The following is a 17,811-nucleotide window of genomic DNA, read 5'->3' as shown; positions in this document are numbered from 1 at the left end:
CAAGGAATCAATCCAAGAGGAAGACATAATAACTGTAAATATCTATGCATCCAACATAGGAGGACCTCAATACATAAGACAAACACTAACAGACATAAAAGGAGAAATTGACAGTAACACAATCATAGTAGAAGACTTTAATTAATTAGGAGGCTTTAATTTAATTAACAGAAAATTAATAAGGAAACACAAGTCTTAAATGATGCATTAGATGAGATGGATCTCATTGATATCTTTAGGACATTCCATCCAAATGCAGAAGAATACACCTTCTTCTCAAGTGTACGTGGAACATTCTCCAAGATAGACCACAAATCAAACCTCAGTAAATTTAAGAAAATTGAAATTGTGTCAAGTATCTTCTCTGACCACAACACTATGAGACTAGATATCATTTATAAGAAAAAAATTTAAAAAACACAAACACATGGAGATTAAACAATACATTTCTAAATAACCAACAAGTTACTGAAGAAATCAAAAGGGAAATAAAAAAATTTCTAGAAACAAATGACAATGAAAACATGACAACTCAAAACCTATGGGATGCTGCAAAAGCAGTTCTAAGAGGGAAGTTTATAGCAATACAATCCTACCTCAAGAAACAAGAAAAACATCAAATAGACAACCTAATTTACACCTAAAACAACTGAGAAAAGAAGAACAAAAAAACTCCAAAATTAGAAGAAGGAAGGAAATCATAAAGATCGAAGCAGAAATAAATGAAAAAGAAATGAAAGAAATAATAGTGAAGATTAATAGTTTAGTTTAATAAAACTAAAAGCTGATTCTTCGAGAAAATAAACAAAATTGACAAACCTTTAGCCAAACTCATCAAGGAAAAAAGAAAGAAGAATTAAATCAACAAAATCAGAAATGAAAAAGGAGAGGTTACAACAGACAATGCAGAAATACAAAGGATTATAGGAGACTTATGAAAAACTATATTGCAATAAAATGGATAACCTGGAAGACATACACAGATTTTTAGAAAAGTTCAATCTTCTAAGACTGAACTAGGAAGAAATAGAAATTATGAACAACCCAATTACAAGCACTGAATTTGAAGCTGTGATCAAAAATCTCTCAGAAAACAAAAGCCCAGGACGACATGGCTTCACAGGAGAATTCTATCAAATATTTAGAGAAGAGCTAGTGCCTATCCTTCTAAAACTCTTTCAAAAAATTGCAGAGGAAGGAACACTTCCAAACTCATTCTATGAGGCCCCCATCACCCTGATGCCAAAACCAGACAAAGACAACACACAAAAAGAAAACTACAGGCCAATATTACTGACAAACATAGATGCAAAAATCCTCAACAAAATTTTAGCAAGCAGAATTCAGCAACACATAAAAAAGCTCATACACCATGATCAAGCTCAGTTTATTCCAGGGATGCAAAGATTCTTCAGTATATGGAAATCAATCAATGTGATACACCACATTAACAAATTGAAAGATAAAAACCATATGATAATCTCAATAGATGCAAAAAAAAGCCTTTGACTAAATTCAGCATCCATTTATGATTAAAACTCTTCAAAAAATGTGCATAGAAGGAACCTACCTCAACATAGTAAAGGCCATATATGATAAACCTACAGCAAACATTATTCTCAATGGTAAAAATTTGAAAGCATCCCCCCTAAGGTCAGGAACAAGACAAGGGTGTTCACTTTCACCATTATTATTCAACATAGTTCCGGAAGTCCTAGCTACAGCAGACAAGAAAAAGAAATAAAAGGAATTCAGATCAGAAAAGAAGAAGTAAAGTTCTCACTGTCTGCAGATGACATGATACTGTACATAGAAAACCCTAAAGATAGTATCAGAAAATTACTAGAGCTAATCAGTGAATTTAGCAAAGTTGCAGGATACAAAATCAATACACAGAAATCACTTGCATTTCTATATACTAACAATGAAAATACAGGAAGAAATTAAGGAATCAATCTCATTCACCATTGCAACAAAAAGAAATATCTAGGAACAAACTTACCTAAGGAGACAAAAGAACTGTACACAGAAAATTGTAAGACACTAATGAAAGAAATCAAAGGTGACATAAACAGATGGAGAGATATTCCATGTTCCTGGGTAGGGAGAATCAATATTGTGAAAATGACTACACTACCAAGTGCAATCTATAGGGTCAATGTTATCCCTATCCAATTACCAATGACATTTTTCACAGAACTAGAACAAAAATTTCACAATTCATATGAAAACACAAAAGACCCCGAATAGCCAAAGCAGTCTTGAGAAAGAAGAATGGAGCTGGAGGAAACAAACTCCCTGACCTCAGATTATACTACAAAGCTACAGTCAAGACAGTACGGTACTGGCACAAAAAACAGAAATACAGACCAATGGAACAAGATAGAAAGCCCGGAAATAAACCCATGCACCTATGGGTACCTTATTTTTGACAAAGGAGGCAAGAATATACAATGGGGCAGACAGCCTCTTCAATAAATGGTGCTGGGAAAACTCGACAGCTACATGTAAAAGAATGAAATTAGAACACTTCCTAATACCATACACAAAGATAAACTCAAAATGAATTAAAGACCTAAATGCAAGGCCAGACACTATAAAACTCTTAGAGGAAAACATAGGCAGAACACTTGATTACATAAATCAAAGCAAGATCTTCTATGACCCACCTACTAGAGTAATGGAAATAAAAACAAAAGTAAACAAGTGGGACCTGATTAAAGTTAAAAGCTTTTGCACAGCAAAGGAAATTATAAATAAGGTGAAAACACTACCATCAGAATGGGAGAAAATAATAGCAAATGAAACAACTGACAAAGGATTAATTGACAAAATATACAAGCAACTCATACAACTCAATACCAGAAAAACAAACAGCCCAATCAAAAAGTGGGGAAAAGACCTAAACACATTTCTCCAAAGAAGACATATAGATGGCTAACAAACACATGAAAAGATGCTCAACATTGCTCATTATTAGAGAAATGCAAATCAAAACTACAATGAGATATTACCTCACACCAGTCAGAATGGCCATCTTCAAAAACTCTACAAACAATAAATGCTGGAGAGGGTGTGGAGAAAGGGGAATTCTCTTACACTGTCAGTGGGAATGTAAATTGATACAGCCACTATGGAAGACAGTATGGAGATTCCTTAAAAAACTAGGAATAAAACCATCACATGACCCAATAATCCCACTCCTAGGCATATACCCTGAGGAAACCAAAATTGAAAAAGACACATGTATCTCATTCTTCATTGCAGCACTATTTACACTATTTACAACCAATGAATGGATAAAGAAGTTGTGGTACCTATACACAATGGAATATTACTCAGCCAATAAAAAGGAACACCTTTGAGTCAGTTCTAATGAGGTGGATGAACTTAGAACCTATTATAGAGAATGAAGTAAGTCAGAAAGAGAAAGATAAATATTGTATTTTAATGGATAGATAGAGAATCTAGAAAAATGGAACTGAAGAATTTATTCACAGGGCAGCAATGGAGAAACAGACAACGAGAAGAGACTTATGGACATGGGGAGAGGGGAGGAGAGGGTGAGATGTAACATGGAAACTTACATTATCATGTGCAAAATAGATGGCCAAGGGGAATTTGCTGTATGGCTCAGGAAACTCAAATAGGGGCTCTGTGTCAACCTGGAGGGGTGGGACAGGGAGGAATATAGGAGGGGGGTTTAGGAGGGGGAAGATATATGTATACCTATGGCTGATTTATGATGAGGTTTGACAGAGAACAACAAAATTCTGTAAAGCAATTATCCTTCAATAAAAAAATAAATTAATTTTTAAAAAAGGTAAATGATTCAAGACTTCCCTGGTAGTACAGTGGATGGGAGTCTGCCTGCCAATGCAGGAGACACGGTCTCGATCCCTGGTCTGGGAAGATTCCACACGTCACAGAGCAGCTAAGACTGTGCACCACAACCACTGAAGCCCATGTGCTGCAACTACTGAAGCCAAGCACCCGGGAGCCCGTGCTCTGCAGCGAGAGAAGCCACTGCAGTGAGAAGTCCATGTACTGCAACAGAGGAGCCCCCACTCGCCACAGAGAAAGCCCATATGTAGTAACAAAGACTGAGCGCAACCAAAAAAAAATAAAGAAGTAAATGATCCAAAGTGGTAATGAATATTAAGGCTGCCAGATAATAAATTCTCTTTACAAGGTCTGTTTTACCAGTAACAATAATTGCTAATACTTAGGAAAGACTTTCAATACTAACTACTTTAAATGTTCATTTTCTCATAACAAGCCTGTTAATACTATTAACACTCTTATCTTACAGATTAAAGAAAGCAAAACCTAAGGTTTAAAGAGAGTCACTGGCCAAGATCACATGGGGACTAGGTGGCAGATCTGAGACCAGATGCTGGTCTGGCTCATATCAAAGTCCAGGCTTTTAATCACGTGATACTTCTGTTTCGTTTTATTTTCCAGTTACAACATGTATTATTTAAAAACTAAGGTCAGAGTAAAATCAAACACCATTTCCTTTCTATTGAAAGAGGTCCTGAGACCTTCAGGGGGTTGGCTGTAACTCTTAGAAATCAGTGTGTTAAGAAGTGGAGGAGACGGATGGCCAACACAGAGATGTCAAGGGCTCGGAGCAGGAGGGAGGGAGCAAACACAGACCCCGCCATGGTACACACCTCTTCGAGTGCTTTGCTTACATAATTCTCCTTCTTGATAGCCTCTTGGAGCTCCATGGCCTGCTGTACGTACATTTTCCCAGCTAGGATTTCATTCTCCAGCATGGACAGCTCCTTCAACGAAATGGGCCAATTCAACCTTTCTAATGCCTCGTTCAAAGCTGCCTTGTTTTCTAAGTACTGCATTGGTTTGTTTGCATCTAACCTAGAGAAGGAAGAAGAAAGATAAACGTAATGTGATCATAACAGAAAACATATGGAAAGATGGTTTTTCAGTCAACCCTCCCCTGAGAAACATCTGTCGGAGCAGATGTCAGGTGTCGACAGAATTGCAGCCACGCCTTCTTGTCCACAGGGGCTTTGGTAGTTTGCACAAGTTAAAATTATCATCTCTGAGTCATGGGAGGCCTTTTTCCCCATTATTTAATTTGATTGTCTGATTTTTTAGAACTTTATTACACGAGTTTTTTTTTCCAACAGTTTTTTTCAGCGTGTTTGGAACCCATTCCTTTCTCCTTAGGTCTAACATTTGGCAGAATCAAAAGCAAGTTTCAAAGAGATTTCATACAGCTATGCCTAGCAGTGACTCTGGAAAACAAAGCAAACACTAAACCCAAATATTTGTCTCAGTGCAATAATTCTTCTATTAGCTCATTTTAGCTACCTTTATCTCCTGTCCTCTTGTAAGCCTAAATAGGCCTATACTTTCTGGCTTCACTGATTTAGTTCACAAAGAACAGAAGCCAAACTTTCTATCAGCTGATGAACAGGCTGCACGATTCCAGGGGAAGCCACTGGGGTGTGGAGGGCCCAAGTCCTAAATTCTATTTCCAGTCCCAGCTACTTCTGAGTCAGATATTCATGGAAGGGGGTAAAGAGAGGGAGATGGATAGATTGACTGAGGGAGATATGGGGAGAAGAACATTTCATAATTATCACTCTCTTACTGCTGAAGGTGCCACGTTTTTTCATTTTTTAAGATGTTGTGTGTTGGAAGAGCACACTGTAAACCCAGTACAATCACAGGACTCAATCCACAGACAAACTTGTCTCCAGAAGACGGCAAAAATTCTCATTAAAAATCTAAATGGGAGTGATGTCAGGAAAATGGTAAAGTGAGAAACCCCAGGCCTCATTCCCCCACAGGAATGCTGACAATAGTATGTGGACAAACTGCCTTTGTGAGAATCCCAAGAAGCCAGTTAAAAGGTACCAGCTCTCCAGGAGTTCAAAGCCAAGAAGAGGGGGCACTGAGTGCGTATTAGGAGCATCCTTGCACTTTGCCTGGCCTAGCCCCTCCCCTTTCTTGGCACCTGCTGAGCAACTCAGAGGAAATGAAGTCCAGGCTTCTCCGAAAGAGAAGAGTGGAACATGTATGCAACATTTTGGCCTTCTGTGGGGCTGCTTAAGAGACTGGCTTTTGTCTCACTTGACTAAGAGTGCCAATAAAAATGGCAGCATACTTTGCATGGCAGCTGAGAGCAAAGGCAAGTTGCATGGCTGGTTACAGCACCAGAGATACTGCAGTACCAAAGAAAGACACCAGGGGGAGAAAAAGATTACCAGCTCCTGAGAAAAGACAGGGGCAAACCTCTTCAACTGGGAAATTACACACACAGACCACTACCACCACTCCTAGAGAAGAATTACCCCCAGAAGAGTTGTGAGAGGTTCCCAGAATCTCTAGTCAGAATGATTGGTGAAGGTCTTCCCCTATAAGAAGTCATCTATAAAGACATCTATAAAGGGACAAGTGTCTGCCTTTCCAAATGTCCAGATCTTGCCTAAAAGTACTAAGGAATAAAGAGAAACAGAAGAATGGCCTAATCAAAGGAACAAAATAAATCTCCAGAAATCTACACTAAAGAAAAAAGCTATGAATTACCTGACAGAATTGGAAATAACTGTCTTAAAAATGCTCATTGAGCTCCAAGAGAATATAGACAACTAAAAGGAATCAGGAAAATGATGAATGAACATATTAAGAATATCAACAAAGACACGGAAACTATAAAAAGAACCAAACAGAAATTCTGTATCTGAGGAATATAATAACTGAAAAATTCACTAGAGAACTTCAAAAGGTGGCTTGGTAAATCAGAAAAAAAAATCAGAAAATTATGACTATTTTAAGTCATAAATTGTTACAAGAGACAAAGAAGGACATTCAGTTCAGTTGCTCAGTCATGTCTGACTGAGCATGGACTACTGCAGCATGCCAGGCTTCCCTGTCCATCACCAACTCACGGAGCTTACTCAGACTTATCTCCATAGAGTCAGTGATGCCACCCAACCATCTCATCCTCTGTCATCCCCTTCTCCTCCCACCATCATGCTCCTCTTTCCCAGCATCAGGGTCTTTTCCAATGAGTCAGTTCTTCCCATCAGGTGGCCAAAGTTTCAGTTTCAGTTTCAGCATCAGTCCTTCCAATGAATATTCAGGACTGATTTCCTTTAGGATTGACTGGTTTGATCTCCTTGCAGTCCAAGGGACTCTCAAGAGTCTTCTCCAACACCACAGTTCAAAAGCATCAGTTCTTTGGTGCTCAACTTTCTTTATGGTCCAACTCTCACATCCATACATGACTACCGGAAAAACCTTAGCTTTGACTAGACAGACCTTTGTATGCAAAGTAATGTCTGCTTTTTAATATGCTGTCTAGGTTGATCATAGCTTTTCTTCCAAGGAGCAAGCGTCTTTTAATTTCATGGCTGCAGTCACCATCTACAGTGATTTTGGTGCCCCCAAAATAAAGTCTCTCACTGTTTCCACTGTCTCCCATCTATTTCCCATGAGGTGATGGGACCAGATGCCATGATCTCAGTTTTCTGAATGTTGAGTTTTAAGCCACCTTTCCACTCTCCTCTTTCAATTTCATGAAGAGGTTCTTTAGTTCTTCTTCACTTTCTAATATATCTGCATATCTGAGGTTATTGGTATTTCTCCCAGCAATCTTGATTCCAACTGTGCTTCATTTGGCCTGGCATTTCGCATGATGTATTCTGCATATAAGTTAAATAAGCAGGGTGACAATATACAGCTTTGACGTACTCCTTTCCTGATTTGGAACCAGTCTGTTGTTCCATGTCCAGTTCTAACTGTTGCTTCTTGACCTGCATACAGATTTTTCAGGAGGCAGCTCAGGAGGTCTGGTATTCCCATCTCTTTAAAAATTTTCCACACTTTGTTGTGATCCACATGGTCAAAGGTTTTGGCATAGTCAATAAAGCAGAAGTAGGTGTTTTCCTGGAACTCTCTCTCTTTTTCAATGATCCAATGGATGATGACAATTTGATCTCTGGTTCCTCTGCCTTTTCTAAATCCAGCTTGAACATCTGGAAGTTCACGGTTCACTACTGTTGAAGCCTGGGATGGAGAATTTTGAGCATTACTTTACTAGCGTGTGAGATGAGTGCAATTGTGTGGTAGTTTACACATTCTTTGGCATTGCCTTTCTTTGCAATTGGAGTGAAAACTAACCTTTTCCAGTCCTGTGGCCACTGCTGAGTTTTCCAAATTTGCTGGCATATTGAGTGCAGCACTTTCACAGTATCATCTTTTAGGATTTGAAGTCGCTTAACTGGAATTTCATCACCTCCACTGGTTTTGTTCGTAGTGATGTTTCCTAAGGCCCACTTGACTTTGCATATAAGAAGGACATTATATAATGGTAAAAAGGGTCCATCCACAAGGAAGATATGACAGTCATAAATATGCACCTAATTTCACAGCTCCCAAATATAGAGGCAAACATTAATAGAATTGAAGGGAGAAACTGAAACACTATAAGAGAAGATTTCAATTTCCATTTTCAATAATGGATACAACCACCAAACAGAAGACCAATAAAGAAACAGAGGACTTTAAAAACATGATAGATTAATTAGACCAAACAGACATACATAGAACACACTACCAACCAATAGCAGAATACATATTCTTCCTAAGTGCACATGGAACATTCTCTTCAGGATAAACCACATGTAAAAGCACAAGTCCTAAAAGTTTTAAGATTAAATCATATAAAATATATTCTCCAATCACAGTGTAATAAAACTAGAAATCAAATATGTGGAAATTAAATAACATGCTCTTAAACAGCCAATGGGCCAAAGAAGAAATCATAAGGGAGACTGTAAACTATCTTGAGATATTTTAAAATAAGAATGAAGTGAAGTGAGGTGGTCACTCAGTCGTGTCCGACTCTTTGTGACCCCATGGACTGTTGCCTATCAGGCTCCTCCGTCCGTGGGACTTTCCAGGCAAGAGTGCTGGAGTGGATTGCCTTTTCCTTCTCCAGGGGATCTTCCCAACCCAGGGATCGAACCCAGGTCTCCTGCATTGCAGGCAGACGCTTTACTGTCTGAGCCACCAGGGAAGCCCATAAAATAAGAATACAACATATTAAAACGTCTAAGATATAGCAAAAGCAGTCCTAAGAGGGAAATCTATATTGCTAAATACTTACATTAAAAAAGAGAAAATATCTCAAATCAACAACTTAACTTTACACTTCAAGGAACTGGGAAAATGAAGAATAAACTCAAAGTTAGCAGAAGGAAAGAAATAATAAAGATGAGAGCAGAAATAAGTGAAATAGAACAGTAGGAAAAAATCTATGAAACTAAGAGTTAGTTTCTGGAAAGAGCAGCAAAACTGACAAATACTTATTAGCTAGATGAAGAAGAAAAAAGGAGAAAACTCAAATAACTAGAATCAGAAAGGAAAGAGGGAACATTACAACTATTATCAGAGAAATAAGAAAGATATTTTATAAAAGACTATCATGATCCATTATACACCAACAAAGTGGATAACCTGGAAGAAATGGACAAATTTCTATAAAAATATAACCAATTAAGACTGAATCAGAAAGAAATAAAAAATCTGAACAGATTTGTAACTAGTAAGGAGATTGAATCAGCAAACAAATAATTTCCAACAAATATGAGCTCAGTACTATATGGCTGCCATGGAGAGAACTACCAAACATTTAAAGAAGAATTAACACCAATCCTCCTCAAATAATTTCAAATATTGAAGAGGAGGGAACATTTTGAAACTCATTCTATGATGCCAGCATCACCCTGATACCACAGCCAGACAAAGATACTACAAGATGAGAAAACTACAGCCCAATATTGCTTTTGAACATTGATTCAATACCAGCAAACAAAATTCAACAACACATTAAAAGAATGAGACTTATTCCTAGAATGCAATATGTAAAAGTCAATCAGTATAACAAATCACAGTAACAGAATGAAGGAAAAAAATGACTTGATCATCTCAATGGATACAGCAAAATCATGATGAATTCAACACTCTTTCATGATTAAAAATGAAAACACTCAATAAACTAGGATTAGGAGGAAACTACCTCAATACGGGGCTTCCCCAGTGGCTCAGAGGTAAATAATCCACCTGCAATGCAGGAGACACAGGTTCAGTCCCTGGGTTGGGAAGATCCCTCGGAGAAGGGCACGGCAACCCACTCCAGTACTCTTGCTAGGAAAATCCTGTGGACAGAGGAGCCTAGCAGGCTAAGGTCCATGGGATTGCAAAGAGTCAGACATGACTGGAGAACTGAGCAGAAGCACAAGCACTGTAACATAGTAAAGGTGTCATAACTTACTCAACATCATGCTTTAGATGACGTCATAAAAGTGACGTCATGAAAGACAGTGGAGTGGAAAAATCAAGGAACCGGTCTTTTCACCAAAACAACTATTTGATAGAATTAACTATTTTGGAACTCAAGAATGTAGTTGAATACTTGCATAGCATTCAGAAGAATGCTTGATGCACAGAGAGGCTGACATGTAGGGAAATCTCTGTCAGGTCACTGGCTGACCACAGGGATAACAAAACAATACTTTAGTGAACACACATGATAAAGAATACAGTCTTTGCAAAATAGTGTGGAAAGACATTGAACAGACAACTGCAGCCTTCATCAAGCAACAACAGCAATTTCTGGGGAGGGTAGAGAATCTGATTTCCTGAGTTACTGTTACAATGTCCAAAATGTTCAGTTCTCAACAAAAAATTACAAAGAATACTAAGAAACATGGATGCATACAGCCCATTCACAGGAGAAAAAAGCAACAGACACATAAAGTTCAGACACTGGATTTGGCAGACAAAGACTTAAAATAACTTTCTTAAAAGCCACTCCTCAAATTCACATTGAACTTCAAGGGGCCACAAATAACCAGAACAGTTTTGAAATAGAAGAACAAAGTTGGGAGACTTTCAAAACTCACTATAGCCCGCTAGGCTTTTCTGTCCATGGAATTCTACAGGCAGGAATCCTGCACTGGGTTGCCATTCTCCAGGGGATCTTCCCAACCCAGGGATCGAACCCAGGTCTCTTGCACTGCAGGCAGATTCTTTACCATCTGAGCCATCAGGGAAGCCCAGAAAGCAGACTGGAAGTTACTAAAGTGGGAGAGAGGAATGGGGAAGGGGTACTTAACAGGTACAAGGTATTTTCTGAGATGATGGAGAAGTTTTGAAACTAAAGGAACACGTGGCTTGCACAACATTAAAAAAATTTTTCTTTTAATTTTACAATTACAATCTTTACAATTTTGTGAACTAACTGTGAATAACTTAAGTATTACTGAGTAGCACATTTAAAAACAGTTAAAAGGAACTGTTAACTATAGGTTATATGAATTTCACCAAAATTAAAAAGCAATTTTAAAGATGAAAAGGAACTGGCTTACTTTTTTTTTTCCTCTGGAGATAATGCTCGCCAAACAATTTTATTCAAGCGCCTGTTTTAAAAAAAATCAACAATAATTATTTAATAGCAATACTTTACTTCAGAAGGAAAGACTGACCCCAGGCAGGGAGAGCCCAAGCCACGCACCACCATAGCACCACACCATTGCCACTTGCTCAGAGATTGGATGTGAGGGTCTCCCTCCCTCGGCATCACTGCAGAAGCTTTATGACTTTGTGGCAATCACGCTAAATATGAAAGGAGGGCATAGTTCTCAGCTCCATTAGGTAAAACCCAGGCTGAGAAAAGGCAGCAAATAAACTGGTCCTCATTAACTCTGCATGAAGATATTTTAAAATATCTTATTTTCATCTTAAGGAAAAATACAAGTGTGCCCTTAGCCTGCCTTCTATAGACATTTTTCTGTCTGGATTTGCAGAACAAAAAGGGTTATTAGGGTCATAAATAAGAGAACTGGGATACACTTTAGAGATCAACCAGCCTGACCTCCTTATTTTCCAAATGTGGCTGCTGAGGGGGCAGGATGATGAAGCACCTTGCTCATCCAGCATGGAGAGTTGGGGCTGAGACTAAGCTCACTGAACATGTTAGAAAGATTCTGGCAATCTTTCCAGAAAGATTCTGGCAAGGAGGAAGTTGGAGCCAGTGCTTTCAGTTGGGTAGTTATAGCTCCTCTTCTTGTTACTAATCAGCGGTGCTTTTTCAGAGTTTCCAGCCCTGTTTTGTTACTGCTACATCATCACCTAAACCAGGTTTCCTGGAGCACCAGGCACAGAACACTGGCTCCATGGGTGTGAGCTGGTGTTCCCTGAAACAGAAAAGTCTCAATAAGACAGACAGGGAGAATACTGCCACTCCCCAGGAGGCACGCTTCTAATCCTTGGGCCCAGTGTCTGTGGCACAGGGCTCTGGGAGCATACTTTGGGTGGTGTTACCTTGCCCTGATCATCCATCATGAGCTTGAGGAGGTCATGGAAAGGGGGTCTAGTGTGGTGGTGAAGAGCACAGACTCTGGAGCCACTGGGCCCAAAGCTTAGTGTTCCCCTCTTATTATCCAGTAGACTTCGGGCCAGTAGCCAACTTTTCTGTAGAATGTGGATAATAACAGTAGCTCCCTCCCAGTGCTGCAGTGCAGATTTAATAAGCAAGTGTATGCATCGTACACAGAACTGTGTCTGACACAGGTAAGCGCTCTGTAAGTGACCGAAGAGTCAGGAAGCAGGAACAAGCCAGCTCTGTCCCTGTCTCCTTCGATACTTTTAGTTCTTTGTGGCCTCTTCAGAAGGGCTTCCCCAGTGGCTCAGACGGTAAAGAACCTGCCTGCAATGCAGGAGACCGGTTTTGATCCCTGGGTAAGGAAGATCCCAGTAGGAAATAGCAACCCATTTAGGTATTCTTGCCTGGAAAATGCCAAGGACAGGGGAGCCTGGTGGGCTACAGTCCGTAGGGTCACAAGAAATTGGCTTTCTTTAAAAAAATATTTTTTTAAATTTATTTATTTGGCTGCCCTGGGTCTTAGTTGCGGCACACAGGGCTTTCCTGGTGGCTCAGATAGTAAAGAACTCTTCTGCAATGAGGGAGACCTGGGTCCAATCCCTGAGTTGGGAAGATCCTCTGGAGCAGGAAATGGCAACCCACTCCAGTCAGTATTATTGCCTGGAGAATTCCCATGGACAGAGGAGCCTGGTGGGCTACAGTCCATGGGGTTGCAAAGAGTTGGACACAATTGAGCGACTAAGCACATAATAGGATCTTTAATCTTCATTGTGGCATGCAGGATCTTTTTTGGTTGCGGATTGTGGGATCTAGTTCCCTGAGGGATCGAACCTGTGCTGCCTGCATCGGGAGTGTGGAGTCTTAGCCACTGGACCATCAGGGAAGTCCCAATTTTCTTTAATTATGTGGTTGATTAAACAATGACGAGGGCTTCTAAAACTTGTGTGCATTTATGGAAAATAAAAAACTATTTAAAATATTTTAAAATGTAAACCTTGAAAGTGGAGGCAATGGAAGAGAGAGGCTGGGAGTGTAGACAGGGCTTGGCAGAGACACTGGTCTGGGTTCAGATCTCAGAGGCTCTGCTTTACTGCTGTGTGATCCTATTACATAACTTAAAAAATATTCATTTATTTGGCTGGGTCAGGTTTCAGTTGCAGCACTTGGATTCTCTAGTTGTGGCATGAAAGGCTCAGTAGTTGTGGCACTCAGGCTTAGTTACTCCGTGGCATGTGGGATCTTAGTTCCCCAACCAGGGATCGAACCTGCAACCCCTGCATTGCAAGGCAGATTCATAATCACTGGACCACCAGGGAAATCCCTATTACATAACTTTTGAAAACTGTTTTCTTACCAATAAGACAAGGATAACACCACTTACTCCTGGCATTGAGGGGATTAAATGAGCAGTATGTATAAAGGGATCAGAAATAACTAAGGCTCATTCCTTCCAGGTTCTAAAGAAGAGGGAGATTTAGAAATTCAGGAATGGTTGGTGAATGTGGGTCCAATTAGCTATGACATGCCTCTAATTTTATTTTTAAAATGAAAAAAAAAAAATGCTTACCACAGTGCCTGTCACGTACTAAGTGTTCAAAGGTTAGTGTTTTTATTTATTATTATTATTTTGGCCATGCTGCATGCAGGTGGGATTTTAGTTCCCCACCAGGCATTGAGCCCGTGCCCCCTGCATTGGAAGTGAGAAGTCCTAACCACTGGACTGCCAGGGAAGTCCCCCGTCTCTAGTTTTAATTTACTTCTTCAGAAAATATTTTCCTAAGAGGGTATTTTCATAACCCCTATTATTCCTCCATTTGCCATCTTCACTGAGCTATTTCAAAGCACACAGAAAAAGCAAGCAGGCATGAATCGAGGGCAGTGGAGAGTATATGAATCCTGGCTCCACTGGTGTGGAAGGCAGCCACAGGAAAGCCTTTAAAAGTGTGGGATGAGGGCCGTCCAGGATACTGGGGTTTGATAAACCACAATCTTCCTCTGTTTTTAGGAGAGTCAAACTTGACCTCAGGTTCACCATGAACACAGCTGCAGAAAAACTGCCCGAGAATTTAGCCAGCACTGATATCCTCAGAGCTTCTGTGCAGATACACAAAGTCAAAACTGCTCCTGCAATTCTTAAAATACTAAAACACAAGGACTCCTATACCTGGGAATTAGGTGTGACCAAAATAGCTAGTGTGTGTAACTACTTTGACCAAAGGACTGTGAGCTTCCAACTTACTTGGTCATCCCCAACCACACAGACTTAGAGTTATATCTGGCTTCCCTGTGGTGGGAAACTCCTTAGAAATGTTTCATTGGGGATGAGATGGGGATAAATAAGTTTCACTAATTACTTTTCATAGTCTGCATAGCTTTAGAAAGATGGGGCAAGATGGAAAAGGCAATTGACATTTATACCAGCAAACAAATACTACTAAACATAAAAGATCAGAAGATTTGTTCTATATAATATGAATGTTAATATTATTAAAAACAATATTAAATAAATAATTCATTTAAAATAAACATCAAAAAAATAAAATAAAATAAAATAAACATCAAATTAATGATACCAAATAATACACATTCAATCAATATTAATCATATTAAAGTTAATGCTAATAATCATATTTAAATTAATACTATTTTATTATTTTAATAACAATATGGTATAATATTCCTCTGAGGGTATGAAAGGCTCTTCTAGATTTATTATTGGAAGTGAGAACTGGGACAGAGCACTACTAGGTCTGTATTTTGGTTTTGCCATGAATGAAGGACTCTCTTCTGCCTGGCAATGGAGGGTCTCTGTCCTTCTGGAAATTCTCAGGAAAGGATCATCTCAGTGGAAAGAACTATTTGACTCTTCCATCCCGTGTATTTATGGTTATTTTAGTGTCAGCAGATTCAGGGAATTAAAGAGGGAAGTAATTAACATTAGTTGCTCTTTATGTATATAATTTACATAACCTTCAAACCGCCCTGTGAACCAGATCTTTGCAAATAAGGAATCTGAAGCTCACAAGTGTCACATGACCTGTCAAGCAACTGTCAGAGCCAAGAATGAAACCCCTGAGCTGTCTGACCTCAAAGCCCCAGCTTGTGGCCCTGTAGCAGGCTTTCACAGACCAGGTAGTCACAGGACTCAAATATTTGAACGAGTCAAGCAAATTAAATTACAATATAAATGATATCATTATATTTTATATAACTGAACTAGATGAATTTTAATAATTAAACCTGAATTAGATCAAATTCAAATTAAATTCCAACAGTCAAAATATATATAGTGACACCGCTAGGAAGAGGAGACCAGGGGGAAAGGCAGCAGCCCAGAGTCTGCCCTGGGGGCTGACATCCTCGCAGGGGACAGGCAGGCCTGTGCTGAAGCTGGGAGCACTCCCAAGCACCACAGTCAAAGTGGGTGCTGGAGAGTCGCTGGGGAAGGGCCTCTGGTGGGGGGTGGCCATTGGTGCTGAGGCAAGAAGGGATGAAAGAGGATAGCTGGGTGGGTGGGCAGGGAGAGTGGCTTGGAGGCAAGGGAAGGCCTGCCTGGTGAGGAGGAAGAGGCAGAGAAAAGGACCAGACAGAGCTAAGTCTCTGGCCCAGCAGGGAGGGTGACCCTTGGGAGAGTTCAGCCTGCCCTGGAGGGAAATGAAGGGCCCACAAAGACTCAGAAAAGCCCTGAGGCAACAGAAGGAGCCCATGCAACACAGCCTCAGTTCTTAGGTGAGGGTAGCAGAAGAAGGTCAAGTGTAAGCAGATTTGGAGAGGCCTGAGATGGGCCTAGTGCAGAAAGGCCAGTCTCTGGGCTGGGTTGTGCACTCCAAGTGGCAGAAGTCAGATCTTCTATTCAGTTGGTCAAAAAAGTCTATTTGGGTATTTCTGTAACATGTGATGGAAAAATCCAACTTTGGGACCAAACCAATACTTTTTTGAACACACACTAGACACACTAAAAAATGACAGTAGACCAGTAAGGGCTGGCCTGAACCCTGTTCACTTTTGCTTACTTTGATTTTCCCCAACCACATGGTAGTGAATGAAAACCCAATTGCACAGCTTCCAGAACCAAGAATAAGAACTTGCCTGGAGGAGCTGGGTAGCTCAAAGTTTAATTAAGAGTGTGCACAAGGAGTAATTAAATGCTACAGGGCAGGGTGGGGAGGTGATTAGAGAGCTGGGAGAGGATGAGATTCTAGCCACAGAGCTGTAATCTCCACTCTGAGATGGGCTCCCAGGTCAGGACTGAAGGAGCCAGGCCCCAGGAAGGGGCTGGGATTCAAGGACCCTGGGTTTCTTTCCCACCTGGATCTCCTCCAGCCTGGCAGTTGCCTGCCAAATCCTGGGTTATCTGCCCTTGTGAAGAGAGGCCCCCTAACTCAGCATGAACACAGTAACTATTTAAGGGTACAGTTTTCACTGTAGTCAACCTGGTCATCATCTTGCTTTTGATTTAAAAATTGTTTAAGTAAATTATATCATTATTGTGGTGTCTTATTAGTCACTTTACAGAAAGTTAAATGCTAAAATGGTCCAGTTCACTCTGCTAAAAACAAAGCTTTAAGAGTTCATGGAGGGACTTCCCTGTCAGTCCAGTGGTTAAGACTGCACCTCCCGAGGCAGGGGGCTGGGGTTCGATCCCTGATCCGGGAGCTGAGGTCCCATATCCCTTGTGGCCAAAAAGCCGAAACATAAAAAATAGAAACAATATTGTAACAAATTCAATAAAGACTTCAAAAAATGGTCCACATCAAAAGAAAATCTTTAAAAATCTGTAAAAAAGAAAAAAGAGCTTATGGAAACCTGAGATGTCTATAGAGTTTGGAAAGGGAAGACGGTTTCTTGAGAAGCCTGTTGGGCACATTCAGGTAATGCACTTAACGCAGTGCAGGCATAGAGGAAGCCCATCTGTTAGCTGGGGCTGCTGTTAATATTTCTCATGGACTATTGTTAAATGGGCTTCCCTGGTAGCTCAGAGATTAAAGCATCTGCCTGCAATGCAGGAGACCTGAGTTCGATCCCTGAGTCAGGAAGATCCCCTGGAGAAGGAAATGGCAACCCACTCCAGTATTCTTGCCTGGAGAATCCCATGGAGGGAGAAGTCTGGAAGGCTGTGTCCATGGGGTTGCAAAGAGTCGGACACGACTGAGCAACTTCACAATTGTTAAATAGCTGCCCTAGATGAAAAATTTAAGCTAAAACAAGAGAAAAGCGAAAACAAATTCCACATTCATTAAAGAGTAGCCAGGAGTAATACTCACTTTTCATAGGACTTAATTGCCTGTTCCACTTTTTGCTTGTAGATATTGAGCTTCACTCCTTGGGGGTTAATTAAAGTCATCTTATTTGTGTCATTGCACACATGTGCCAGAGGGAACACCTAT

At 40.1% G+C, this 17,811-nt stretch overlaps 1 protein-coding gene across 9 annotated transcripts in view; it reads right to left on the bottom strand.

Moving 5' to 3' along the window:
* The window catches only part of VWA3B (von Willebrand factor A domain containing 3B), a 177,436-nt gene that overhangs the window by 44,258 nt on the left and 115,367 nt on the right, over positions 1-17,811 (bottom strand). For all 9 annotated transcript variants that reach the window (XR_006269342.1, XM_043467856.1, XM_043467857.1 and 6 more), the window contains 3 exons: positions 17,689-17,807; positions 11,409-11,459; positions 4,677-4,881 (listed from right to left, as the gene is read on the bottom strand). Coding sequence is in view for 8 of the 9 variants with exons in the window: in XM_043467856.1 (XP_043323791.1) it covers positions 4,677-4,881; positions 11,409-11,459; positions 17,689-17,807 (375 nt within the window). In the remaining variant the exon portion in view is untranslated. The remainder of the gene's footprint in view (positions 1-4,676; positions 4,882-11,408; positions 11,460-17,688; positions 17,808-17,811) is intronic.

Source organism: Cervus canadensis, chromosome 5, assembly GCF_019320065.1.
Source record: "Cervus canadensis isolate Bull #8, Minnesota chromosome 5, ASM1932006v1, whole genome shotgun sequence".
Classification (NCBI taxonomy): Eukaryota; Metazoa; Chordata; class Mammalia; order Artiodactyla; family Cervidae; genus Cervus; species Cervus canadensis.
Note: the sequence above shows the minus strand (reverse complement) of the source record. Positions and strands in the feature narration are given on the sequence as shown.